The following is a 21,703-nucleotide window of genomic DNA, read 5'->3' as shown; positions in this document are numbered from 1 at the left end:
AGTGTGTGAGCACGTGAAGTGGGGTGCACATGAGTTATGACTATTAACGATGCTAACACAAATAATGAGAATGATGGGAATATACTTTGAAAAATTAATGAAATAAACATTATATATAAAAGCTTAAAAAAAACATTATATATAAAAATTTAATTTCAAGTAAAATAGTTTTTAGTCAAGTTTTATTTCTCTACCTGTCAAAGTTTATATTACTAACATATTCCTCATAAGGGTTCAAAAAAAGAAAAAAAAACACAAGGCCTTCATAAATTTAATAATACTGAAAATATATATTTCATTTTCGTTATAATTTTTTTATTAAATAGTGCTAACAAGTAACACCACTCATTATTTTTATCAATTAATATATAGTTATTAAAATATCATATTTTTCAAGTATAAAAATCGATGGGGAGTCGTAAATTTAACTTAATCCCTTATAAACGGATATCTACCAACTGAATTATACTCACAATACATAGCAACACTCATTCTAACATTTTCTTTTTGATTGAATACATGCAAATCTCATCAATATCATCTATACTTCTATTTTCAAATCTACAATTATTCCTCTAAATTTATGTTTTCATAATTACTATATAAGAAGAAAAATTCTATTGTTAATTGGTGATAATTATTCTCTATCAAATAATTTATTGAACATACAAAGTGAGTTCGCTATTCTTAACAAAATGACTTTTATACGCAAAAATCATATTTTAAAGAGTAGTGATATTTGAACTACTATTTGTCACAATTTTTATGATAAATTTCTCTTTCTCTCTGGTTAAAAACAATAGAGAGAAAAAAATAATAAAAATATAATGTAAGTATGAAAAAAAGTTGTCATAAAATAATTGTACAAATATCATTTCTATATTTTAAATTTAAAATGTGCAAACTGTTTACCACAAGATAGATAACATTGAGCTTATAGAAAAGAAATTAAAAGAAGATATAATTGAGATATTGACACGACCCACCACTAAGGACATGAAATATGTGGTGGTTAATTAAAAGGGAGCAGAACCACATAACTATACATAGAAGGTACTTGCATCTGTATGGATTTCTTATTGGCACATGATGAACATGAAACCAAATTTAGACAACGCATGAAGTAAGGATAGCGATTTTTCAAAATCAAAAGAGGGAAATGCTAACTAGTATTCTTGAAATACTAGTTAAAAATCTTTAATGTTAAATTTTTATAAAAGTTTATGTTATCGGTACATTAAAAATTGAAAAGTTTAACATTTTTAAAAAATAATTATTTAATTTAAAATGTTTACGGAATGCCCCGAAGACTCGGTTTAGCAAAGACCTATAGAAGAAAAGCTGTCGAGCTGGAACAAGGAGACCAACGCCGGATAAAGATAGAACACAGGAAGATATTATTCCTTAACTTATCCTAGACTCAAATGAAATTATATCCAATGAATTAGCATATATGTGTAACAAAGTAGCTCCTAAAACAAGTTGTTTAATACTGTTCACTTTAAACATATGACAACTACTAACAAATCAATACCACATGCAAAATACAAACAAAAACAATTGATTTTGCCTTGTCGAGTAGATAATTTTTGTTAATTAGCAAAACAATCTGAATTAGTTTAAGTCTGTTTATTTAATAGTAATTTGAAATGGTAATCAGATAAAATAATTTAGACCTCGTTAGGATCATTTTTTATTTTCAATATAATTTTGGAATTTTCAAAAGGAAAAATCTTAATATTTCGGTATCAAGTTTCGGTTTCAAGAATTTAGTTTCAATACTTCTGTTTGTTCTCGTAAGCTTAGCTCAGTTGTTAGGGACACTGTATAATATATGTAAGGTCCATAGTTCAAACCCGACCAAAAAAAAAAAAAAAACCACTATCTTTACCTCGTCTCACCATAATGTACCGAATATAACAAAATATTAAAAGATAAAATAATAAACAATGACAAAAATATATAATGGAATTTGGAAAAAAAATACCAGCAAACATCATGTGGGAACTTTTGAGAGAACTATCTAATACTCATGGTTTTGCTAAATTGTTAATCACCGGCGATTGCTAGAGTGGCGATCAGTGGTGGTTGGTGGTAGCCAACTGAGTGGTAGCCAATGGAGATCAAATTAAGTGGGGGTGAGAGGCGGCTAGAGTTTTGGTCATAATAGTAATCAGTGGTGGTTGGAATTGTTGTCAATGGTGATCAAAGTGATGGATGACGAAGGTGTTCAGATAAGTGATTGTTTTCTTGCATTACACTACTTTTATTTTTACCATAACTTTATTTCTCTGAGTTTTTTAAGTAACATTTTTAATGAGATAATCGTTGTTGTACACATGGTTGTTTCTTTGGGTTTTCTTGCATTACACTACTTTTTATTTTAATATATTCAATATGGTACTGCAATTAATATATAGTAGGTGATAGTTTTATCAATAAAAAACATCATAATCTTATATTGAAACCATGACCAAGTTAATAATCATTCAGTGATCTTCTAAACCGTGTAAATGAACGTTCTTTTTATATTTGATATAGTGGTTCTTTGACTCACCAATAATATAGGTGAGGTCTACTACATAGTACTATCACTTAGACTTTAGGTCTTTAAATCCACAATATGACTATTCCAAATTCACATGCATAAGGGTACGTTCTTTTGTCCTTTTCCAATAATGTACTGTGGATATCAAGGTTAAGCCCTTTCTTTTCCAACTGAAACTCGCAGCCACCTTGTTGGGTGGTAAATATACTAAAAAATTTGTACACATTTTATTTTTATTTCTATCTTCCAATTATATATATATATCATTAACATATTACATCACTCTCTCAAAGTGTGAAATAAATATTACCATGTCAATGAAATATTTTCCAAATATATTAGATATGGTTTAAAAATAATTACATTTTCTGAGAAGTTCATATATATATTAGTTAACCCGCAAATATATACATGTCATTTTCTGTAGTATATGCTTATCCCTACATGTCTATTTCTAAACAAGCTAGCAAAGTTCACTTCTATATAAAATATAGTATAAAACCATGCTTATCTCAATACCAATGCCTGCACACATAAACTGAGTTGAACTTATCTTTTCCCTGCTCAAAAAATCATGAGTGACTCAAAGTATGCAACCACTGCAAACAATGGCCAGTATGTCTCTTCAGGTACCACTTCAAGTTGACCTTCTTCTTCTTCTTCTTCTTCTTCTTATATATATATATCATGTTTTTAACTAATCAATATATGTTTGCTTGTTGTCTCAGATCAGATGAATCGCGAGGATGTGCTGGAATTTTCCCCAGAAGAGGAAGATATCGTTGCGAAAATGTTTAGATTGGTCGGAAAGAGGTTAGCTTTGTCATATATATGTTAACTAACTTCGTTGGTATCTTCCTTGCATTTGCACAAACTTGATGAGGCAATTAGTATTATGTGTTTGTATTGGAGAAACTCTAAATTAAGTGTCGACGTACATGTTAATTGTAGATGGCATCTCATTGCTGGAAGAATCCCTGGAAGAACCCCAGAAGATATTGAAAAGTATTGGACCTCAAAGTTCTCATCATCAACTGCATGCTAAATGCTAGCTGATATCCTAAGCACCATTCTAAGTTCCTAGGCAAATTGTTATTTAATTTATCCATCAACAAAAATAGGTAGAGTTATTCATTTTAAGTTGACACTAATCAAAATCGTTCATTTATTTTTTTTACCATATATAACATAAATGTAAAAGAACAAATGAATGGTTTTGATTGATGTCAATTGGACATGGATAACTTTATATATACATCTTTTGTTGGTGGTGGAGGTTGTTCTCGCACCTCTTTCCTATTATTAATCCATATGCATGGTTTGAAATTATGAATAACTTCTTATATATCTATCTATTGTATTATAAAGATCCCTACATCTTTATCCACAAATAAGATGATGTAATAACAATCTATTAAGTGATTTTTCACTCTAAATTTTATGCGAAAATGACAGTGATAATAATTTAGTATTTGAGCGGAAAACAAGTAAAGTTCGGTCAATGATATGTATAAGCAAGAGTTCAAACTCCGACACTTTCGATCAATTCGATATTCACTATTAAGAGTCTTTTATAGGGAAAAAATATGAGTATAATTCTCATTTTGTTTTTCAAATTAACAAACTGTATCTTAAAAATTATTTTTTGAAGAATATATCTAAAATTTTATTGACTAATTAAAATTAATTAAGACACATATTTCAATCCAACTAAATGAGTTTATACCCTCGACAACCATTTTAAAATTATTAACCATTGACAATTATTTAATTTTGCAACCCTCCCTTCAAGCAAGATTAAAACATTTTTTTTATTTCCTGCCTCCCGAGAAGTCACGTAGTTGAGAGTTTCTCTCTTTAACCTTGAGAAACTCGGTTTGAGACCCGACAATCAGAGAAAACATTTTTTTTATTCACAAGATCACCAGAATATGATAAGGACAAATAGGATAATAATACAAATATGATATGAATAAGATAAGTTTCATTTTATCATGCCATAGGAAACGAAATACTTTATTACATATTTTAGATAAACTAAATAATGATATGGAATATATTATATTTAAATGATAAAATGTGATCAAATTATATTTAAAATTTGATAACAAAATTCAGAATAATTTTATTATGTTTATAATAAATTTGTGTTTATTTTTTTTTATAAAGAATAAATATTCATTTTTATGTATTTATATACTTTTGCAATATAAAATGAAATTATAAATCACTTTTTAAAATTAATTATTTAATCCTTTCAAAAAAATTAATTATTTAGTATACATTTTTTAAATTTATAAATAGTTTTTATTATATATCAATTTGTATTTCAAATTATGTTTTAGGAACTTCCTAAATAGTTTTTTGATATGATATGTCCTTCAAAACATCAACAATCCATAAACTCTCTAAATAATTTTTTTAATTTTTTTTAGGAACTTCCTAAATAGTTTTTTTTTTTTTTTGAAGATTCCTAAATAGTTTATGGCTTGCTGATTCGTTAAGGTCTTATTCTCGAAACAAGCTTCTTCTTAGAGCACCACCAATAATTGCGTTTTTTCTTTTCTTTTGGGAGGACCCAATAGTTGCGTCCTTAGTTTTTTCTTTTGATATGATATGTCATTAATTTTCGCTAACCTAAACCTGATTTGATATGTCCTTAAAAATTGATGATGCTCTGCACGATAGACAAATTCAATTAGGGCTGGACAAGATTGGCCCAAACCGCCAAAATCCGTCCGGCCTGCTTTAACCGTTTGAATTCGGCCGGGTCATCCGGGTCCTTCGGTTGAAACAAATGCTTATCAATGGGTTGTGTTGGTTAATAAGGGTCGGTTTCGGTTGGGCTAATCTAGCCCAACAAAATCCGAACCCGCCCGCCCATATCATGTATATTATATATTAATTATTATATTTATGTATATTACTGGAACGATGCCGTTTTGGTGTGAGAGGAATTTTTCTCAGGAACTCAGTGTTGGCTTCTCACTTCCATTCTCTCCTTCTCACCATTCACCATTAATTCCAGCGACGAACCCCTAATTCCGACGACGAATACCATCAGAATTTGAGCTTTTCTTTCTAATTAATCTCCTATAAAGTTATAACATATGTGTTTTCTTATGTGATTTTCTGTCTAAAACTCATTTCTGTGGGTTGTATTTTCTTCTTCATCATCTTTTCTCTTCATTCTAACCACATATCCCTCCTTCAATCTATCAGATCTGACCAAATCTTTTGTATTACAGTCTGGATCTCAAGTTTTGCTTCTGAAGTTAACATATTTGGATTATTCTTGTTTATGGATATTTGTTACAAGGGTTTTCTGAAAATCAATTTTTGGAGTTTGATTTTTTTCTTCTTAAGATCTGGATTTGCAGATTTTTTTTTTATCAATTTTTTTTGAACAAAAAACCGACGTTATCGAACCGATCAACTGCGAAAACCGTCAAACCAACACCGAAAAAAAACCGAATACTCAGTTGCACAGAAAAGGGTTTTCCTACTACCACCGTCGGCTTGTCCGGATGGAGGGTTTGGGACCGAAATCCGACCCTATCCGTCCGATGTCCAGCCCTAAATCCAATGGCTTTTATTGTCCTATATGAAACTTCAAACTTATAATGTGGTAAAGAGAATCACTAAAATTAAATGAATGAAAATGTTAATGAGAGTCTTTCGGGCACTAGTTAAGGAAACAAATTATAGTAATAATTTTTTAAAATTTGTGTAATCAAATACTTAAAAGTGTAGGAAATAATATTTTAATTTTTTTTGTTTTATTAACTAATGGTTCGAAGACACTAATTAACATGACCCTTAAATTAAAAGGAACATGAGATACAGACAAATCGGTACAAAAGTGGTACATGACCCACTAAACATAAACCGAGACTTTAATGGGTGATAAAGACAAATCAGTACAAAAGTGGTGGAAAAAGTGAAACAATCATAAATGTGTGGACGTAACTGAATTGAAGAAAAAAAAAAGTGTGAGTATTGAGAGCATGTAAATAGACGTATGAATCATCTACAAACACAGAAATGATCCAAGTTCCAACAACCCCCTTCAGAACATCGGCAAGCCATAAACTCCCTTTTGATCCAAGCCGAAACAAACAACACAGAGTCGCCTAGGTCTTGAAACAAAAACCAAAATCCAGTTGTAGTCCAAATCGAAGGATGAATAGACGATAGGCTCCATCACAGTCCACCAACGACACTTGAACTAAATGCGAGAGATACAATCCTTAAGGTTTAACGAACGATTGCTATCGTCAACACGAATCATCTACACACTTAGCCCCCTTTCGAGCAACATCAAACAAACCAAATCTTGTTGAATCCAGTTCGGGGTGCGGCTAACAAAACAACCCACAACTAAATAGAACCAAAGAAGTAAAGAACCCATATCTTAAATACAAAAAAAAAAAAAAAAAAATTGAAATAAGAAGAAAAAAAAAAGGTGAAATTGAAAATGAACCCACTAATGTAACCTACGCAAAAGAATTTCATGAGATTTAATAACATATAAAGTATATAAATTAATTTAATCATTTTAGCGTAATTAGTTTTTGGCAAATGTTAATGTCAAATTTAAGGTATCAACTAACAAATATGTTGAAATTGTTATTTAAGACTCCATTGTAGAAATTCATACCCCAACTCCTTCAATTGTGTCCTTGAGTTTTTAATATCTATTGTCATTTCATTTATCTACGAAAATAAAACAATCAAATAAATAAATTTTAATTTAATAAATTAAAAAATTAATTTTTTAGTAAAAGTAAATAAAAATGAAAGAAAAAGTAGAAACATTAATTTAATTCCTTTCCTCTATCTTTTCTCAACCAATCAAACAAAGAATAAAGAAAGTATGTATTATGTTGTCGCCATTTATTTTTTTTAGGGATTAAAATTTGCTTTCAACTGTTCGCGTGAGCATAGCTCAATTGGTAGGGACATGCATTATTATATATAGGGGCTGGAGTTCGAACCCCAGACAACTCACCTATTCACTTTGAAAAAAAATGAATTATAGCCATAGGCTACTTTGACAAAAAAAAAAAAATTTGCTTCCAACTTTCTTAGAGGTTAAATTGGTTCTTGCAATTTTTTTCAGAGTCTAAAATCATTCTTCACTCTAAAAATTAACTATTTTTTAACTAATATTCCTAATATATGTTTCAATTTTTTTGAGTAGTTAATTCAAAAATATTTTGTTGAGTGAGCTATTTTTATTAAACATCAACAAGACGCTTTAGTAAATTTAATTTGTATTTTAATAATAGCGATAGAAGGAATAACTATATTACAAGTTAAAACAAAAACTGTGATTGGGAGTTGGGACCAACTTCGGATAAAGATAGAAAGGAAGAAGAATAGAGATATTTGAGGCTCAAACGAATTTATATCCAATGAAACAGCATATATATGCAACAATGTAACTCCCAAAATTAGTTGATCCCTTTAAAGCATGAAGCAGCTATTAATAATAGTACATATGATCATATGAAAAACATGAAAATACAAACAAAAATGTTGTCTTTGTCTTATTGAGTCGATATTTTTCACAAAAAAATCATTTACATTCAAAATCAACTTAAAAACACAAAGTCACGGATGAAAAAAATCATTATGGTTAACGGTAAATGTTGTCGTTCTTGCTAAAGAACAAGCCGTACCATTTGTTAATCACCCACCTAAAAAAATTAACACAATAATTTGTAAAAGAACTAATTAAGAAGGGGTTGCAATAATTCAAGATTCCGTCCCATTCAAAGACACGATCAAGAGGTTCATGAAGGCAATTAGGAACCGTCTCAAAATCTAAATCAAAAAGTACATTTTGCAGGCCAAATTCTATCACTCATTAGAGAGCTTTAGGAAGACATGTAATTTTACCAAAGTGAAACAAAATTACCAAAGTGATTGATGACACGTTTTTATTAGTATTTGTTTCACAAAATTACCAATGTATTTGTTTCAGAAAAGAAAAAAATTGCCAAAGTGAAACAAATGAGTGAAACCAAATCACCTTTGTGTTAAAATGAGTGACGTTGTAAGATGAGTGCCATTTTCAAAGAGAACTTGTGACCTAGGGAGTATAAGCTTCTAACTTGGAACTTAGGTTGGTTATCTCTTGACTTTTGGACATTACTTGCTCATACATATGAATTTTGTTCTCGGTGTTTTTGATGTTTGACAATCCTAATACTCCCTCCGTTTTTAAATATAAATAAAATTGATTTTTTAGGTTTATTTATTTAATGATGTATGTGATCCACATTATGAACCATGAGGGAGTTTGATAACGATTGCTCAAGCATGAGGGAGTTTGATAACATATTTATATACAAATTTTTAACACTTATTTTATTTAAATAAGTATTTGTTTTTAGGTTTAAATGCAATTTAAATTTCCCTATTTCGACATTTCACTCCATATCTTTTGATCTTATCTATTTATGAAAAATAAACAAAAAGTAAAATACTTTTTTTAGAGAGAAAAAAGTAGTAAAATCCTTTTAAAAACACAATAGAATAGAACTATTTACAATCTCATCAAACTATTTTGTATTCACGAGGTTACATTTTCAATTTCATTTCTTTTTTTCTTTTTCTTTTTTGAAGGAATTTCACTTTTTTTTTTTCTTGTTTCAACGTTTAGGTAGATTCTGTTTGAAAATATTGAATATGGTTTTCTTTGTATTTAAGATATGGGTTCTCCGATTCTATTCATATATGTGTTGTTTTGTTAGATGCATCCTTCGATTTGGATTCAGCAAGACTTGATTTATCTCATGTTGTTCAAAAAAGCTATGTGTAGATGCTCCGTGTTGATGATAGTAGTCGTTCGTTGTACCTTAAGGACTATATCCCCCACATTTGCTTCGAGCGCTGTTGATGTTCATCCTTTGATCTGGACTACGACTGGATTTTAGTTTCTGTTTCAAGACCTAGGCGAGTTTGTGTTGTCTGCTTCGGTTCACAATGGTTGGTTCGGACGAAAATGGACTTTATGGCTTACTGATGTTTTTGAAGGAGTTGTTGGAATTTGGATCGTTTCTGTGTTTAAAGATGATTCATATTTCTATTTAAATATGACTGCTCACACCAGTTATTTTTTGCAATTCGATTTCGCATCCATATGTTTAGGGCAGTGGCGGTGCCACATACAAGTGAGGGGATGCAGATGCATCCCCTGGATTTTCAAAATTTACACGTGTTGCATGTATTTTATTTCTATTTGAACCTCCTGGTTTTTTTTATATTGAACCTCCTGATTTTTTATATTGCATCTAGTCAAAAGATTTTGCACCTACTGCTCATATGAATGACACGCCCAGTTTATACATTTCTTTTATATATATTTTTTATTTTTTAGATTATTCATATTGAACCTCCTGGTTTTTTAGTTTTTCCTTCTTAAGGCACTTACTTGCTTTTAACTACATGCTTTTGATACATTTCTTTTATATATATTTTAAAGGATACATTTCATTTATGTTATTTTTTTTATTAATAATTAAATTTATGTTGAAGTAAAATCGAGGTACTTTAGGGATCGAATACAATTCCTACAAAGTCATTTGAGAAGCATTTTACTATTAAACCAAGTATGTTCTTGTCTTATGATTTTGCAAAATAATATTAGTTAATAATATTTCATAACTTAATCCTCCTTGAATCCTAAATCATATGCATAAAAATTTACTTTATTCGTCTCAAATCATAAGCAAAAAAAACAAGCTTTTATCCTATTTAGTCATGTTGTTTACAAACAAATCATTTTTTCCAAAATAAATTTTTATTTATTTTCATGAAATTAAAATACTATTTGACCTATCATAAGTGGATTCTGACAAGATTGTGGTTAGCAATGGATTAAGTGGATTCTGCAAGAAGAAATACTATTTGACCTATCATAAGCTAAATAAGGTTATAACAACTAATCTCTTACTCTACAATGTAATTATGACATTGTTCTTGCACAACCACTTTAATTGTGTTCACATCATATAAGTTACTTTAATTCTATTTAAAGTAATAATAGGCTAATTTTAATTCTGAGTTGTTAATATTATTATACGTGGGGAAGTAAAATGGCATGAGGGGAAAAAATAAAAGAGAATGAGTCAAGTGTAGTTGCTAACAAAGTTAAATCACATACCATATGATGCATCTCCTCATAAAATTCTCTTCCACTTAGCCATATCACCCAATGACTACGATTTTACTCATTTCTATCATGGTCCGGAAGCTAAGAATCTAGAAACTCAAAATGTTTGGTCCAGTGATAAAAGAAAAGACATTTTATCTATAAGGTTACTGGCAGGTGTTCTTGTTCATTAATTTTTTTTTTTAAGCAAACCAAAATATAATAAATAAAAAGGAAGTACAAACAAGTTGGGGGACATATACTTAACCCAACAACCACATATGAGCCCTAAGCGGGTAATAAAACATGAAAACAAAAGTGGTATAACAAACAAATCGGATTGAGATTCAGTAATGAGCCTAATGCTTAGCAAAATAGATACACATGCACAATTCAGCGAACCCCCATTAAATATGTTCATTACGATTTATATTTAATAGGGTTAAATATGTTTTTGATCTTTATAAATATTTTAATTTTTCGTTTTATCCTCTCAAAAATTTCTTTAACTTTTAGACCTCCAAAAAATTTTCATCTTCACGTTTAGTCTCTCCTTTAAAGCAAACTCATATGTATAATTCATATTTTTGAATAAAATTTTGCAATAAAATTTATAATATTATAAGAATCTCTTAAAAAAATAGAATTTCTTTAACAAAACTTGAATTAAGTATGAATTTTTTTATTTTTGACGGTTAACAAATCATATTTAATTTATGTTTGTTAAAAAATTCTATTTTTTAAAAAAGATTTTTACAATATTATACACATTTCTGCACAATTTGATTAAAAAAATACAAAAATTAACTTCAAAATTGGGACCAAAATTAGTGATCGAAAACTTTATTTGGACTAAAAGTTGAAGAAATTTTTTAGAGAGATTAAAATGAAAAGTTTGTATATTTATAAGGATCAAAATCATATTTAACCCTACTCCATATTATAGGATAAATTGAATATTATTCATCAAAATATACGAAATATTAGATTTAATTTGAAATTTTTCAGATTTAATTTTATGAGATTTATATGAAATGTGACGTGTAAAGACTAGTTGGGGGGTATCATTGAGAGTTTTCCATTCTTTTCAAACCTTTTGGGCTTTAAAGAAGTTGGGCTGAGCACTTTGTCATTCAAAACAGTGCTGGGCCAAAGCAAAAGTCTCCGTCCACTATTTTTTGTATTTAATTAAAATGAAAATGATTTATAATACCCATGCATCTATTCTTCTCACCCCCAAAAGTTTTAGTTAGACTGAAATATCCTTAAATATATTACTTTTAGATAATTTTTACTTTCTAATAACGATACTCTCAAATTACAAAAAATTTGTTTAAATTAGTAATTAGTCCATGTAAACATAACAACTTTTGATTTTAGTCACATGATTTTGTTTGTCTTCTCTCACTGTAAAGTTAGATGTTTTATTTTTAGTCTCAGACATCAATACTCTATTTAAAAACACGTAGTGTGTCCTTTACGAAATTGGTATATAAGATGATGATATCACACGCCAACGTCGTGAAAAGAAAAATTTAAGGATAAGCACAAAAATAAAGAAGGCACTAACATGTTTGTTGTTACGCTTCACAATATATTTATTTTGCAGTATCAAGTTATACACCTTTTCAAATATATCACAATTAAATAAAACACTATAGGAAAGGCACGAATCCTATCTAAACCCGTCAAATGGACTTGAGAGATTCCAGTCGAGGCAAGCAACCTTCAATCGTCTTTTGGAATACAATCGGGATAGCTCAATGAGATGTGATAATAAAGACTAAATTGGCGGGAAATACATTAAAGATTGTAATACACGGCTGAAGTTGGATTAAATCGACTATTGGGTTTTATGCTCCAAAGCAAGTCCCTCGTCGTCAAAACACATGAACATATTTTGTTAAACTTTGCCAGGGAAGTAAAGATCAAATCATCCCTCCTAACATAAGAAGTCCATGAGGGATGACCTTTTATTATTAGAAAAAGGATCAAATCGGTTGAGATCTAGGTTATGGTAATTAGTTGATTGGAAGCTCCAAAAGCTCCACCATGAGAAACGTTGGGAAAAGATACGAGGGACTTTTTTGAAAGTCACACCCTCAATACGAGCCATATCTCACTAAGAGGACAACAAATGCAGACAATATAGGCGAATTCAGAGCGAGGGAAAATCATAAAGTTCCATTCACATCTTCTATTTACTTGCTTCTTTTTATGTCGATTGAGAAGATAATGCATGTGGTGGTAAACATTGACAAGGAGGAAATAACATTAAGATATCCTCTAGCTCGAATGAAGTAGGGTAAAATACAAATGTATTTCTAAATCTCGCTGGACTGAGCCGGTACAAATGAAGTATTTGCTAAACCAATAAAGCAGAAATTTGATGTGCTAGACTCCCATAACCTCGCAAAAAACACCATCATTATTGGTAAAAAAATTCTGATGTCTACATCAGTTTTCGAAGGACGAAATCAAAGAGGAGGGTGCATGTATCATGGAACACTAAGGCCTTCAACCCCGGTGATAGAAATAGATTGGAATGTACATACCAACATGATATAAAAATATACAAATGTTCTGTTTTTGAAAGCATGATTATATCGTAAAATCCCCATGGGAGATGTAGTCTTACATCAAGTAAGGTTTAAACTTGAAATACTTCAGCACATTCTTGATGTTGAACGATTTGCAGGAAAGTGGCAGGAAAGACTTAAAAAAAAGGGTTTTTACGAACACATCATCGGTGGGTCTGGTGCACATCAGTGAGTAATGATATCCTAAACTTGACGTAGGCCACCATGGAGATTGGCCCATGAGGAGTTGTGGCTGGAGGATTGGATTTCATATAAAAAGGATAAGGTCAGACAAAATCATGATTTCTAAAGTAAGAAGTGAAGACAAAATAATGAAAGGAACTCAACGTTGGAGCATTTAAAGAGCGATGCCATTATTATCAGAAAAATAAATCGCTTGGTTAGTTGAAAAGATTGAGGTTACCGTTGGATTACGTGGATTGTGCAAGAAGAAATACCATTTGACCTATCACAAGCCAAATAAGGTTATAACAACCAATCTCTTACTTTACAATGTAATTATGACACTGTTCATGCGCAACCACTTTAATTGTGACACATCATATAATATCTTAAGGGTCAACCAATGATACAATACATGGAGGCATTTCTTCCGCCTAAAAATAATTATCATGTTAGCTAAACTCGGAAAATAGACGATTAAATCATTATGTGAGAGAACCCTTTAATGAAGTGAATGATAAACGATGCTAGAACAGTTGAGCATGGAACTTGATTCTTTCTAAAGGCCACTAAATCTAAACATTGGTTGTCTATAACAGCCCAGATAACTTTCAAGATTGTCGACTGATCCCACAAACAAACACAAGTTTTTTCATCGTGTTTTGTTCTCAATCACACACTTTTCGAGAAACTTTCTGGAAGGTCACTCATCCCAAAATTTAACCAAGTCAAGAAGGCTTATCTATGGAGTTCTTATGAAATGGGCTACAAGAAAGAAGATGCATCTTGTTGGTATAGGTAGTACCAAACAATTCTTATAAGTCTCCCTTCAACCTTATAGACCCATACCTGCACAATCTCATGATCCCTCTCATTCTAATGAGGATTCAATTTGCCTAAAAGCTGTCAGGAGACACTAATTGTCATGGCTTATGCACCGCGATCACTCCCTGCCCTCGTCAGCCTCAAACGTTACATCATCAAGTGATCAAAATTGAGTGAAACCAGTATGTCTGGACAATGACGCGACAAACCTATGATCCCTGCTCTCAACGCCAATAACTGCTTTGAGGAATGAGTGAGAAGACACGAATTACCCGAATGGAGGTTTAAGCCCCGTAGACCACATCGCTTGGCTAACATGTAACAATTACATTATAAACACTATGTTCATACATTGTAATTACCACATCCAATCAATTAAACAAAATCATTTCACCCTTTTTTTATCAGTTTATCTTTCAAATTTTATTTATGTATTTGTTAGTGAGACTTAAACCCAAAAATAATTGTGCTCAACGTTTTACTGAAGAGGTTAAGAAACTCACAAATGAGGGACAAGGTTTTTTCCTTTGCGTTAATCGCTTGAAGCAAAGAAAATGTAATCGGAAAAACTAAACTGACCTCAATTATTTTTGGCTTCCATCAACACTTATATTAAAGGTCAAAGTGCAATATATTCATTTGTAATATATAATGATATTCGATAGAAATCTTCATTAAATTAAAAACATCTAATAATTTTTTACACTGTATTTGCGGTGTGGTTTAGTTTGTCCAAAAGACAAATATCTATCCGGTCTAAAAATCAAAATACTCGCGGTTCAGTTTTAATGCTTCTCAAAACAAAATCCAATCTGATTTATTGGAATTTAATTTGGATAAGTATTTGATTATCCAAATTACAATTCTAAAAGAAATTATATCAAAAACATCATATGTTTGTTGCAAAATATATCATACAATATATTAAGAATAAATATTTTTGAATAATAATGACCGATTATGTTTGGAATAGCAAATTAACACAATGTCATATAGTAATAAATACATAAATAAATTGATATTAAATTATATGTTTGTGGTTCATTCTGTTTGTTTCAGTTTTAAAAAATAAATCTAATATCTATTCTGAATGATTTTCACACAAAAATCCAACAACATACGGTAATATTCAATTTTGCATAATTTAACAATTTTTTTAACCGATTTAAATTTGAACACTCTTGCTTAATAAGTTTTCCCTTACCAAAGATCGAATAAGGAAAAAAATGCCAAACCTGAAGTGCTAAATCTCTTTCTAGAGCTGGTAAAGAGGTGCTCATCAAATCTGTTGCTCAAGCAATTCCTTCTTATTGTATGGGAGCTTTTCTCATCCCCACCTCTTTATGTGAAGAATAGAAAGAACCATGACTTCTTTTTACTGGGGTTCAAAAAGGAACGGCAGTCGGGGAATAAATTGGATGAGATGGGATAAATTATCATTGCATAAAACTCGTGGTGGTCTCGGATTTCGTGATATGGAAGCCTTTAATCTTTCCATGCTCGGTAAACAAGGTTGGAAACTCCTCACAGAGCCCAGCTCCTTACTCACTCGCATTCTCAAAGCTAAATATTTCCCTCGTCGGGATTTCTTGGTAGCCAATATTGGTCACAATCCAAGCTATACTTGGAGGAGCATATGGAGTTCTCAAGACCTTATTAAATTGGGGTATAGATGGAGGATTGGCGATGGATCTCATATCAACGTTTGGAACGCTCCTTGGATTCGTTCTCTCCCGACACTCAGACCCTCCACTATTCCTCCTCCTTTCATGGGTGAGCTACTTGTCCAGAATTTACTCAATCCAGACCGGATCTCATGGAACAATGTTCTTGTTCATGCTATCTTCAATTACAATGATGCTGCAACAATTCTTGCTATTCCCCTTCGGAACAGAAATCTTGTTGATTCTTATGTTTGGCAATTTACGGTTGACGGTTCCTACTCCGTTAAATCGGCATATTCTCATTGTATATCTCTTGCAGCAAATGTGACGGAAACTGCTGTTCCGGGTCAGAACTGGGACATTATATGGAAGCAAAAAGTCCCTCCTAAAGTTCGATCTTTCCTTTGGCGTGCATCTCATAATTGCCTCCCCACTCGATCGCGCTTAATCCAAAAGGGGATTCCTTGTTCTGAATCGTGTGTGCATTGCGATGTCTCGGCTGAAACGCATACACACCTCTTCTTTGTGTGCGCTAAAGCTGTTGCTTGTTGGGAGCTGCTGCAACTGGATGACACTATCCAAAATATGCTTCCCACCGCTAATGATTTTTCTACGCTCTTATTCCATTTCTTTGACAGGCTGAATACCGAAAAATAGTTTATAGCGTCAATGATTCTTTGGAGTTTGTGGAAGAATCGTAACTCTAAGCTTTGGGAGAATTCTAACTCGCCCCCCTCAATCTTTGTTCAAAGAGCGAAAGACTCACTCAGCGAATGGCAGTATATGCAATAACACAAACACCATGGTCAGATTATGCAGCACACGTCTCTTGGTCCAAGCCTCCACCCTCGCACTTAAAATGCAATGTTGACTGTGCATTGTTTAACAACATCTCAGCAGTAGGTTATGGCTTTTGCTTTCGCAATTCAACAGGTCATTTTGTGTCCGGTATGTCGAATTTTACTCACTGCAATTTACTCCCTGCTGAAGCTGAAGCTTGGGGCTTATTTGAGGCCATGAAATTTGCCTTAGATAATGACATGCCCTCTGTCATTTTTGAGTCTGATTGCAAAACTATTGTTGACATAGTGAACTCCCATCAAGTGCCTCAAAATGAGCTTGGAGACATTATCTCTAAGTGTAAGGATTTGTTATCATCTCACACTGGTTTTGTTGTGAATCATGTTAGGCGGCAAGCAAATAAGGTTGCTCATTCAATAGCAAGAGCTTCCTTATCCCACCCTAGCCCCAATGTTTTATATGATGTACCCGATTACTTGTACTCTTTAATCATTAATGAAATGGCCTAAGTTTGCCTTTGCTCAAAAAAAAAAAAAAAGGTTTCCCTTACCAAGAAGTAAAAAACGAGTGCTATTTTTTTGTAAAATAAAATCAATTACAATTTTTTTTTTGTTATGGAGAGGGCCAATGGCATGAGAAGAGAGAGCGAGAGTGAGAGACTACATTACTACTAGACAATGGATAGTTATCTCCAACAAATGTCTAAGGGTCTGTTGGTAACATCCAAAAAAGAGCTTCTAGCTTATAAACTCGTTTGACAAAAAAAACTTTGTTTGGTAACACTTTTTCACCATGAGCTTATAACTTATTTCACGAGCTTATAAGCTATTTTTCAGAAGCTATTCTAAGTAGCGTTTGAGCTTATAGTTTATAGCTTCTCACTTTTAATTTCAGTTTTACCCTTATTATTCTAACTAAATTCCATTTTTTACCCTTAATCGTTTATTATATTATAAATTAAAATACATATGTTTTAAATATGAATGCTATTTTTTTTTTTATGAATGAAAGATCCTTTTTTTTTCTAATAGAAAAAGATTTTTTTTTAGCGTTACGTTTAAGTTTTTTTTTCATTACAATTGTTACGTTTTTTTGTGGAACTATTTCAATATTTAATGTCACCTTTTTTTTTGCGAAATGACACGTTATTTTTGTGTGATATATATCAAAATTGTAGAGAATAAGAACAAGGACAATAATTTTCACCAAAAAAAAAATAAGAACGTTATGTTTACCTTCACTATATATATATATATATATATTTGTACAAACTATATTTTATTTATTGTTACGTTTAAATTTTTTTACACTTTATATCTAATTTTTTTAGGCAAATGAAAATAAATATAAAATAACATTTAGGAATTAAAAATTAATTTAATAATAATATTAAATTAACAATTTTTAATTTTTAAATACTTTAAACATTAATTGATATAAACTTTATTATGAATTAAAAATATCCTTTTATGAAATTTTACATCCATCAACTAATTGAACCGCTAATTTTACCAAACACTTCAAGTAACTTATCAGCTACCAGTCATCAGCTATAAGCGATCAACTATAAGCTATCAGTTATCAGCTAGTTTATCGATCATCCACTATTTTTATCAAACAGAACCTAAATTAAGACGGACACGTAAAAAAAAAAATATCATGGGGTCATTCTCTCCAACACACCAACTTCTAAAAAATGTCCAAATTAAGATGGATATGTAACAAAAAAAAAAAAAAAATCACATTTGAATCTACGGAGGAAACAAGGTTCGCTAAAACATATGCACATTGATTTATCTTTCGATAAGAGTGCTGAAATACAACCTCCCACTCTAACTCTAAGAGACGTCGAGTCTTCTTAACAAGCAAACTACCACACGGGCTACCCCTGCCACCTTTGGAGAGCCACCAGTAAAGAGTCAACGTTAACCTCCATAGTTGCAAATCCCAACCTTCGACCATAATTCAGTCCCTCAAATACACCTCACAATTCTGCCATATACGCGCTATACAAAACGAGTACTATTCTGTAAAAGAGGAGAATAAGAGCACCCATATGTTAAAAACACAACTTGATATTTTCTTTCTCTTGATAAAATGGGACCTTGTTTAAAAAAGGAATGATCAACAATTTGTGTGATTCTCATTACTTTCACAAAGAACCAACTAACCAAACTGTCCTTACTCTTTACAAGAAGACCGTATTGCTTGTCTCATTCTTGTCAAAACCACTTTGTTGGTAGTTTTCACAAACCTATTCTTAATCATTAAATCACCTCTAAAAATTATTAATAATTTAATCATAAATTTCCTTTTGTCTTTTGTGTCTAACTGCTTACAATATTATCTTGATAAAAAAATATTAATAATTAAAAATTAACTAGGTTTGGTGCAAATTGCAAAGAAACCTAGTAATGTCTTTCTGTTGTGGGATTCATCATCTTCATCATGATATCATGTCTTATATGTATGGAATATATAGCTCTCCCTTTCACTAATTAACAATAAATAGCTAATTATCCAAGATCAACATTGATTATCCAAAATCACCTGAATTAAATCATTATCCAAAATCAAACTTGAAGTGACCTTAAGCATATGAGACAATGACCTTGATCATAAATTACAATTCCATTTCAATTATTATTACATGCTAATTAGCAGTTTAGCACTTGCTTGCTGCTTAATTAGGCTCACTGGCCACTGAGTTGGACTCTAATCACCCAAGTCCACCCAACCGAATCATTGCCCATAAACCACCATTTCTAATCATAATTAAACAAATTTATATTAATCAAACAACCACCAAGTGGAATCTGATTAACAATTAATTAATTAACCACAATAATAACAATAACATTAATTAACTAAAATTACAAATACATAAACAAGAACCATTTTAAACAATCAAAAACCACCACCTGAACCGGATATTCAAGTTTCAACCATCGAACCCGGTCTGACTCCAAACAGCATCACGAACCCGGCTCAAATCACGACCCTTCAAAGTTCGACCCACACCTTCGAAAACCGATTTCGCTGCATTCTTACGGCTACGCGCCAAATATTCATGCGGCGGAACCATCTCCGATTCATCATCGTCGTCGAAACTATCGTCGTGTAACGACTCAACCGAGTCAACTCGGAGTATCTTACTCCAATCCGGCACGTTCACCGGCAACGATGTCGCCATGTGCCGTCCACGTGCCGAAGGCGAAGACGCAACGCCGTCGTGTGCACGAAACTGATGCACAATCCTCGCCGTCGCCACCGTGGAGGAATTCACTGGATCTTCGAACGCAAGTGATAAACCACCTAATTGACGGTGTTCATCGCTGTTTTGAGTAATCCGATGCCGGTTCCGATACGATGAGCCAGAACCACCGCCGATTATCTCAACGGTTTCAGCGTTTGGTGATTCCCACTCATCGGAGAAATTCAAGTCAACTTCACCGGAACCAACATCTGTGGACCAGATATCCTCTTCCCGGAGCTCCGATGGATCGGCTGCGGCGGCGGAACTTTGGTTGTGAGAGTAACCGTATGTTCCTAAGAAACGTTCACTCCGGCTGGTTGTTAATTTCCGACCTTTCGCCATATACGGCGGCCGAAGTAGGTTGTGCCGCCGTGGAAATTGAAATTATGAGATTTTATTAAGAAAAAGAAAAAAATAAATATTCACAAGTTTTTAATATTTTTTCTACTACTAATGTTATGAGTCCATTGCTCTTGAGCTTGAGCTGAGGAAAAAATGGCTAGAACTTGCTCTCTATATATAATGTTGGAATTTCATTTGAATTTGAGTTTGGTGTTCATTTTGTCTGAATTTATATTGTCGATGTATCAGATATCATATACGCGTAACTACAAAAATTAATCTCTCGATTTTTATAGGTTTAAATAATTAGTATATCATCTTTATACATATGAATATAATATTTTGATTAAATTAACAGAGACTCGTGTCATCTCATTCAATCACTCTCGATTGTTCTGGTTTACTGTGCACCATGGGGTAAATGAATAGAAATTAAAATATTGGGACTGTAAATTTATTTAGGTAATGACGACAGATGAGATTAAAAAATGAAATGAAAGTTGATTATAATATAAAGTTTTGTCGTTAATGGCACGTCACTGTGGTGGTGTGTGTGGGATAATAACTCGTTAATTTTGAGGCAGGTGAATGGAAATGAACCCAAATGAAACATGTGAATCTTAAATGGGACTTTCCATTTTAAGACTTTAATCTCATGTCATGCCTACCACTTAAACACATGACAAGGATTTTGCTGGTTTTGTTTTGTTTTGTTTTTTACTGTGCTGTTAATAGTGCGGGAGCAAAAAAGGACAAATCACAATTCTGGTCTTCTACCATCATAAAACATAAATAAAGGATTTTAGAAGAAGAAATAAGTTGAATTTAGTTTAAGTAAATAAACATTATTTTTTTACTAGGAGTAAATAAACAATTAGTCTTGTACTGAAAAAAGCAAATTAGTCTTTGGATACCACCTAATTTAGTAATGACATTAATAATATCAAAAACCTCCTCTCTTTCTTAGTTTTTTTTTTTTTTTTAGAAGAAATCAAAATAAAATTATATAATCACAATAATCAGCAATTCTCAAACACAAGGTGTGCTTAGGAGACCATTAAAAAGTTACAAGATGTCAGAAATATACTAAAACAGAGAAAACACAGGTTAGCCAATGCCTAGACAATCTAACGGGCTTGACCACCACCTCTGCGTACCAAAAACAAACATTGTCTTTTTAACTTTCAGCCACCCTAAAGATAACAATTTGACCTTATCTAACAAGTGAGGAGCAGTAGTAACAGTATTATTGAACAAACGGTTGTTACGTTCATTCCATATAACCCAAGAACACAAAAGTCAAATAAGCCGCATGAATGAACTTTTAACTTTACCAACACCTGC

General features: G+C 31.8%; 3 protein-coding genes across 3 annotated transcripts; 2 read left to right on the top strand and 1 right to left on the bottom strand.

Moving 5' to 3' along the window:
* The first annotated feature begins 3,015 nt into the window (after window positions 1-3,015).
* Window positions 3,016-3,970, top strand: LOC25486148 (transcription factor CPC). The gene is made up of 3 exons (XM_013607359.3): window positions 3,016-3,177; window positions 3,277-3,361; window positions 3,500-3,970. Exons 1-3 carry the CDS (start codon window positions 3,123-3,125, stop codon window positions 3,591-3,593), a joined length of 234 nt encoding a protein of 77 aa, XP_013462813.1. The 5' UTR covers window positions 3,016-3,122; the 3' UTR covers window positions 3,594-3,970.
* A 12,763-nt stretch (window positions 3,971-16,733) lies between these two features.
* LOC112419316 (uncharacterized) lies at window positions 16,734-17,270 on the top strand. The gene has a single exon (XM_024776887.2). It carries the CDS (start codon window positions 16,734-16,736, stop codon window positions 17,268-17,270), a length of 537 nt encoding a protein of 178 aa, XP_024632655.2.
* A 2,027-nt stretch (window positions 17,271-19,297) lies between these two features.
* Window positions 19,298-20,519, bottom strand: LOC25486147 (uncharacterized). The gene has a single exon (XM_013607358.3). It carries the CDS (start codon window positions 20,357-20,359, stop codon window positions 19,703-19,705), a length of 657 nt encoding a protein of 218 aa, XP_013462812.1. The 5' UTR covers window positions 20,360-20,519; the 3' UTR covers window positions 19,298-19,702.
* Between the last annotated feature and the right edge of the window lie 1,184 nt (window positions 20,520-21,703).

Source organism: Medicago truncatula, chromosome 2, assembly GCF_003473485.1.
Source record: "Medicago truncatula cultivar Jemalong A17 chromosome 2, MtrunA17r5.0-ANR, whole genome shotgun sequence".
In the NCBI taxonomy this organism is placed as follows: Eukaryota; Viridiplantae; Streptophyta; class Magnoliopsida; order Fabales; family Fabaceae; genus Medicago; species Medicago truncatula.
This window is presented reverse-complemented; position numbering and strand designations above follow the sequence as displayed.

Excerpts from the sequence above, each read along its gene's own strand:
- LOC112419316 (XM_024776887.2), top strand. The coding sequence starts at position 16,734 with ATGGCAGTATATGCAATAACACAAACACCATGGTCAGATTATGCAGCA.
- LOC25486147 (XM_013607358.3), bottom strand. The coding sequence starts at position 20,359 with ATGGCGAAAGGTCGGAAATTAACAACCAGCCGGAGTGAACGTTTCTTA.
- LOC25486148 (XM_013607359.3), top strand. The coding sequence starts at position 3,123 with ATGAGTGACTCAAAGTATGCAACCACTGCAAACAATGGCCAGTATGTC. Across the intron at positions 3,178-3,276 it reads TGGCCAGTATGTCTCTTCAG|ATCAGATGAATCGCGAGGAT; the intron begins GTACCACTTCAA and ends TTGTTGTCTCAG. Across the intron at positions 3,362-3,499 it reads TTTAGATTGGTCGGAAAGAG|ATGGCATCTCATTGCTGGAA; the intron begins GTTAGCTTTGTC and ends TGTTAATTGTAG.